Raw genomic sequence first — 7,512 nt, 5'->3', positions numbered from 1 at the left:
AAACATCGGTTAGTTAGACCAAAAAAACGTATCTTCATCAAACCACCCCGAAGATTGAAATGTAATTTGAGAAGTTTAACAATGAAATCTATTCGTGTCAGGTTTCGAGTTTAGAGAATCAACTTTCATACATTTTAATGGTACTCGGCAGTGCTTTAATAATATAATAAAGTTACATAATATTTAAATATTAAGATACATGATATTATTTTCTGAGATAAATCCACTAGATGGTTATTTATTTATTTGGTTCAAGGAATTACCCTTCCTGTCAAGGCGGATAATAAATCTCGGCCAACTGAGGGAAACATATGCAATGGAACTGGCCGTCGTGAACAACGATGGACGATATCATCAACTGACTTTTAATGTCAGCTACAGGCGGAGAACACATCTCAAGCACTTCCCCTCCAACAACAAATCAAACGCTTTGTTGATCTCCGAAAAGGGTAGTTCATGTGTAATATATTCTTCAACTCTCAGTTCCTGCCATCAATATATATATAATAAAAGGAAATAGAGATGTGAAAAGTCATTTTTATTTTAACGGTCGATTTTTAAAATATTTTAAAATTTGAGGAACATGAACGAGGTGAAACACTCTTGTCCATTGAAATTCAAAACACCAGACATGAATTGCAAAAAAAACTAATAACATGATTAGGAGATGATAAATAAAATTAATAAAAATACAAGTAATGGATATAGTTTGTACCTTAGACATATACTTGTCTACTAGAGCAGGCAACTGGGTTTTCCCCTTGACACCGCCAAATATCGTGGTCACTAATCTCCTGCCTGTAAATAATTCGATTGGATGAAAGCTTATCTTACGTGGACTTGCATCCAGCCCCACTAACACCGTCAAACCCAATGGCTGCAATGCCATCATATTAATGTTAATATATTAATATGGTATTAAATGCAATGAAATTTGAGCGATGGAAATTGGATTGCATTACCTCGCTAGTAGCCCAGAAGGCCTGATATAGCACCTCTGTGTTTCCAATGCATTCGAAGCTGTAATCCACGCCTCCATCTGTCATCTCTGCTATTATCTATCATACATCAAGTTTTATATTTAGCATTAAGGAGAACATAATTAAATTTTCTTTGGAAAAATAATATTCCTTAAAGCACCTCTTGAATGGGCTTTTTATGGTCCTTTGGATTTATGCAGTCTGTCACTCCCAAGGCTTTCGCTGCAACGTAAATCAAGTAAATGCGAATTTCTGGCTTAATTCCACGTTCTTATTTGTATAATAATAAACTAATAATAATAATAAGAGTTGCTTATATAATAATTGATGTCATAATATTAAAAGTTTGACAATTCCCATTCACAGAATTTCGACAATTACCTTTGGTGAATTTGCTTGGATTTATATCTATACCAATTATCCTAGAGGCTTTTCTCATCCGCGCACCCTCTGCAACCTGCACACAGTTTTCAAAATGTCACTGATACTGTGTTTAGACTTTTTCCATCTTCATTCGTATTGAGGTATTATTTAAACTTACGATGGACAAGGAGGGATTAAATTATTCTAGATTTAAATTTCAACTGATGCCCTCCTTTATATTTAACAAATCTAGAATAAAAATGATTCTAGCATTCATCTCTGAAATCAATAATTAATGCATAAAACTACACTAATTTTAGGGCAAAGAATACTGACAGCAAGGCCAACAGTTCCGAGGCCAAAAATGGCGACTGTTGATCCAGGTTCAACGTCCGCCGTGTTTAAAACAGCTCCAACACCTGATTTATATCCACCACAAATATCTCTCATTCATTCTACCTTAGTTTCACCACTCTATTGAAAGAAAACTATATTACTGTCAAAGTGCATAACAAGCATCGAGAGTAAATATACCTGTGGTTACGCCGCAGCCGAGCAGGCACACTTTATCCAAAGGTGCCTCTGGATTTATTTTGGCAACGCATGCATAATCGACAACTGTGTACTCACTAAATGTGGAAGTCGACATGAAATGGAAAACAGGCTTTCCCATAATCGAGAAACGCGATTTTCCATCGTTTCTCATCACCTTTCTTCCGGCTGCCTCAATACGGAATTTCTTACACAGATTGGTCTTATTGGATTTACAGCACACACAATCTCCACACTCCCCTGTGAACAACGGGATTACATGATCTCCCTCTTTAATATCTGTAACGCCTTCTCCTACGCTCTCCACTATCCTGCAATCACCAAAATTATCTGTATCATTTAGTTGAGATTGTGGATTTCAGAAATAATCAAATGATCAGGAGCACGCTCAAATAATTATTTTTTTTCCTTTATTGGATTTCTAAATATTCTCAAAATTTATAATAAAATTAAAAGGTAAAAAAAATATAGGATTATAAAGAAAAACATGATAATGAAGTGTTTGACTATATTTTATGGTAGATTTCAAGAATATCTCAATAATATGACGATCAGACAAAGGATCAAACAAACCTCCCAGAATTTGATAGTCCCAAGAAAAGTCAATAATTGAGTTGTTTTTTAGTGAGGTTTTGAAAAAAAAAATTATGGGTTTTTTGTCTAATTTTTTTAAAATCTAACAAAAATTTATTGAAATCACTAGTTAGTCTCTCCATAATCTAAATGTGTTAGGGGTTTTTTTAAAAACTAGTATAAATAATACAGATCAAAATTTCACCACAAAATTTTCAACCAAATTCAAACAACCAAAAATCCAAAAAAATAAGACAAAAACAACTCCATAATTATTTAACCCCTATCCTCACCGTTAAATTTTAAGATATTACTAAAATCTACAATCCCCATAAAAATACCCATAATGAGAACTTACCCTGCACCTTCGTGTCCAAATATGCGGGGAAACGCTTCCATATTTCCGTCCTGTAAACATAAGCGTATTATGTGAAAAATCATGAATTTGATTTTTTAAAACAATACATGTTTTAAATCCTGTAAATTAAAGCTTACATCCTGTAAATTAAAGTTTCCATCATTGAAACTTATTCTCAAAAATTTATACCCAAAAAAGAGTTTATTCACTTTTAATACCGTATCATTATTTTACAGCTAAGGTTTGAAAGTATGATTTTCCGAGTCTTTGCTGTACATGCAGATAAATGACTCTGTTTTCTAAAACAAAACATATAAATAAAATATAAAATAGCTTATACATTTCTACGACAAAATCACCAAATTTACACTTATAAAAAGGAAAAAAATTGATTGTTGAAGATCATCAAAAAATTAATTTACCATGTGAATACAGTAAATGAGTATAACAAGCTAGAAAACGAAGTTATATATTACCGCGCCCATCCAGACTGTAATATCAGTATGGCAGAGCGAGCTGTGGGTGATTTTGATACGGACTTCCATATACTGGGGAGGATCCACCTGCACTTCCTCTATAACAAGGGGCTGCTTCGGCCCCCATGCTACTGCAGCTGCTTATCAGGCAAAACATGATGACACTGTGAATCTCAACGACGTTACAGTTGATTTGAAACTTATAGGAAGAGAATAGAAACAACTATAAAATGGAGATGGGTTAAACTATACCAAAACTATACCTCGGCAACTGATGACTTTACCAGCCGTTTTGACGGGCAGGAAACAACCTTCGTCAATGCAGCCGGTGCCCACCTTTCGAATCCCGTCGCTGAGAAGACGAACACTTTCTTCACACTTACTTTCCATGACAACTGAGAGGATCAATACACATCACAGTACTGAATAATTAAGTGGCTATACTACTGTCACCCAACAGGGAGTTCAACCTCATTTATAATTATAGGAGCGTCGGGTATAACACAACTGGAAGGTTCTTCAGCCATGTGAGGTAAGAGGAAAGCTCGCCGCAGAAGCCGATGGATTTTGAATATTTAAAACCACATTCCAATACAAATTGCTTGCTCCGCGTATAAATTATTCCACAATAGGCGCATGGTTCGGTCAGCATTGGGCCACTAATTTTTTTATTTAATTATGGTTGCATAATAATAATTTACAACAGCAACACCCGGATCGGTTGACTTACGAGGAGGGGGACGGGCTACCACCTGTTCAATGGACCGAAGATGTGGTAGCACGTTCCAGATAATGTCTTAATGCTAATGTATCAAGGCAAGAGGATGGTCATTAAGGTTTGTCATTCTAAGTGAACTTGCTGAATGGGTTCTGGTTGATTAGCTTTGGTTTGAGTGATTGTCGGAGCCTCAAGCATGAGGAGGTAATTCGCGTTACGCTTTTAACCATGGGAATTGGCATGCATCTTTTAACAGATTTGGTTCACTTTCAATATATTTGGTTTTAGTGGAAACCTCCATAGGATTGGATTAACTTGGACAATGTCGAGGTTAAGATGGAATTTTGAAGGTGAGAATTAGGTCACAGAGTTTACAGTTAGTGTTCTCCTAGCAGATTTCAGGTAGTGTTCTCTGTTCTCTTAGCAGATTTTACAGGTAGTGTTCTCTTAGCACGATTGACCAGTGATGATGTGTCAATCCGTGTGTGGGAATGTCATCTTGGAACTAGTAATGAATTCTCACTCTTTGTAACTTGTTATCCATTGTTGTTCAAACCTCTGTGCAGGTCGGGGCCAACTCAACAATGCGTTCTTACGACTTCCTTGTGTTCTTCTTCCATTCTCGAGGCTTCCCCTCTATTCCCTCTTCCCTTTGCCATTACCCATTTTGGTTGTCTGTCGTGGCCTCGTGTTGTGGCAACTTGCACTCCCCTTGTTTATGTTTAGCCTCCTCTCTCCACCATTGTTGAGATTTTTCTAACTCAAGTTGTGGTTTTGATGTTTGCTAGCTGTAAATTTCCCCGTGGCTATCCTTTGGCGGCCATCTTCTTAGTTGGGCCACATTCTTAGCCCCCTTCCCCTGTATAGCAATTCTTTTTTCTCCTACTCGAAGGTGACAATGCCAATGGTTTTACCTGGCTTAACTAATGCAAGAGCATCCGGACTTAGCCAACAATGTGATTGTTTGTTCACATGTTGTGCTTAAATGAGTTGAATTTCATTGATCTGAATGGCCAAAAGCTAGTTTTAGTAGAGAGGGTTGGATGTCTCGAAAATGATCTTTACTTCATTATTGTAATAATTAGAAAATTGTATTATTTTAGACTAAGGGATAAGTTGTTAGCATAGGTGTGTAACAGAGCTTAAGAATAGAGATTTAATTGTTAGATTGATTAAAATAGAGATCGAGTTGTTAATGTAGTTAGAATAGGATTTGACTCATAAAAGAGAAAAGAATGTAATGGAGAAGGATTAGCTGAGATGATAGGGATTTGAGTGAGTAAGCGAGAGTTTGAGTGATAGATAGGGTTTGAGGTTGTGACAGAGGTCAAATAAAACTGTTGTAATTGAGCCGAGAGGGCCAAGACCCTGTAATTCCTATTTTATTGAATAAATTGATTAAGTGTGCAGCTGTGTGTTAATTCTAGTGCAGAAGTTCATTTGTGTCTGTGTATCGATGTTCTGGACCCTAAACAGGTATTTCCTCTGTTTTAACGTTTTAATTATAAATCTCAGCGTTTATGTGTTTTATCATTAATCGTGGTCATTTAGCGTTAAAGGTTAATATTGGGATTAAGTGCTAAACCTTCCTTAAGCACTTTATTAAAGTTTTGATTTAAATCACGTGGGCTGTATTTGATGAGCGAGAAGTGGTATATCGTGTGCTCAAAAGGTGGTAAGAAGTAATATTCCAAGTCCATGCGATTAGTCTCATCGCTCGACACGTAGCAGACGGAGGAGAGAGAAAACTTCTTTTCTCGTGTACCTCTGAGGTGATAACAATCGTGCTAGAGTCCGCGTGAGATTGCGCGATGAACGTTAGATCTGGAGAGAGAAGATCAACGATGCTGAGTGAAGCGCTTATTAAAAGGTAAAGTTAAAGTGGGTTTGACGGTGTTTAGTGAGAAAAGTGGGACCCTCAAGGGAGAAAGGTCACATAAAGAATCCGATCAAACGTAGCTAATTGGTTATAAACTTAACCATTAGTTTATTTTTAGACTACCACCTTATTTCGTCAACCTCCTACGTCATTTTGGTATCAGAGCACAGAGATTGAGTTTTGCTGCAGTAAACATGCCACTGAGGAGAGGAGATGGCATAGGTCGAGGAAGACCTAAAGCAAATGCAGTTCTGCTAGAGGAGATCCGGAGTCCGCGCACAAGGATGGACACAATGGAAATTGCTCAAAGGAGAGCACCTAATGAAGGAGTTGCCAGTGTTGCAGAAGAATCTTCTAAAGAAGAAGAAGAGGAGGAAAACAAAACTACCAAAGTTATCAAGATGTTGGTTAAAGTAGGTGGAAAACCAAAGGTGGAAATTCCTGTGTATATATGAAGGGAGTTTTAATGCAGAAGAGCTGATGGATTGGATCAATTCATTGGAAAAATACTTTGACTATGAAGAGGTTGATGATAAAAAGAAGGTGAAATTTGCAGTTACCCAATTGAAGGGTCATGCAACTATTTGGTGGGATGAACTACAAACATCCAGAACAAGAAAAAGAAAGTCCAAGATCAAGCAATTGGATAAAATGGTGAGTAAAAAGAAAGCTAAATTTATGCCAAAAAATTATCAGTTAAATTTTTTCAAACAGTTGCAGAATTTAAGGCAAAAAGGAATGTCTGTTAAAGAATATACATAAGAGCTTTATAGGCTGAGTATTAGAGCAAGACATGCAGAGGATGACATGGAGAAGGTAGCCAGATACATCAATGGCTTGAGATATGATATATAGGATGAGATCAGCTCACTGAGTCTAAAGACAATTGAAGATGCCTATCAAGCAGGTTTGAAGGCAAAAGAGAAGATGTTGAGGAAACAAAATCAGAGGAATAGAGGGAAAAGTTCAGTAAGAGGTAGAGGAACTACCAGACCAAGGTTTCAGCAACATCAGAGTGAAGCAAGAAGTTCAAGTAGTAGACCACCACAAAGAGGAGACTTTAATAGAGGGAGATTTGCACCCAGAGGAAGAGGTCGAGGAAGAGATATTAGATGTTATACATGTGGAGAATGGGGACATGGATCATGGGACTATCCTCATAATAAAGAAACAAGTCAGAGGAATGTGAATGTGGCTGAGGCAAAGGAAGAAAAACCTCAAATTGCAAACAAGGAAGAATCCCTTGAAGTAGGAGAATCCCTGTTGTTAAAAAGGGTATTGCTTAAGGTAGAGAAAGAGACTAGAGAACCAGCTCAAAGAAAGAGCTTATTCAGAACTACATGCAAATCCAAAGGCAAATGTTGTAAAGTGATAATTGACAGTGGAAGCACTGATAACCTTGTTTCTACAGAAATTGTGGAAAAGCTAGGATTAGTGAACACAGTACACCCTATTCCTTAGAAAGCGTCATGGTTGCAAAAAGGACATCAAATTATTGTGACAGAACAATGCAAGGTAGAGATACAGATTGGTACTTATAAAGATGTGATATTGTGTGATGTAATGCTAATGGCTGTATGTCATGCATTGCTGGGAAGACCTTGGCAGTTTGA

At 37.0% G+C, this 7,512-nt stretch overlaps 1 protein-coding gene across 1 annotated transcript; it reads right to left on the bottom strand.

Moving 5' to 3' along the window:
• Nucleotides 1–375: 375 nt before the first annotated feature.
• LOC149221369 (alcohol dehydrogenase class-3-like) lies at nucleotides 376–3,692 on the bottom strand. Its single transcript, XM_089387366.1, has 10 exons — nucleotides 3,566–3,692; nucleotides 3,303–3,439; nucleotides 2,827–2,876; nucleotides 1,878–2,206; nucleotides 1,680–1,762; nucleotides 1,362–1,437; nucleotides 1,141–1,202; nucleotides 963–1,058; nucleotides 716–877; nucleotides 376–486 (listed from the first exon to the last, which is right to left on the bottom strand). The coding sequence occupies exons 1-10, from the start codon at nucleotides 3,690–3,692 to the stop codon at nucleotides 376–378; spliced, it is 1,233 nt and encodes a 410-aa protein (XP_089243492.1).
• Between the last annotated feature and the right edge of the window lie 3,820 nt (nucleotides 3,693–7,512).

The sequence above is a fragment of the Pinus tabuliformis genome, chromosome Q (assembly GCF_031772625.1).
Source record: "Pinus tabuliformis cultivar Carrire ecotype Pingquan chromosome Q, CPIR1, whole genome shotgun sequence".
Lineage (NCBI taxonomy): Eukaryota > Viridiplantae > Streptophyta > Pinopsida > Pinales > Pinaceae > Pinus > Pinus tabuliformis.
This window is presented reverse-complemented; position numbering and strand designations above follow the sequence as displayed.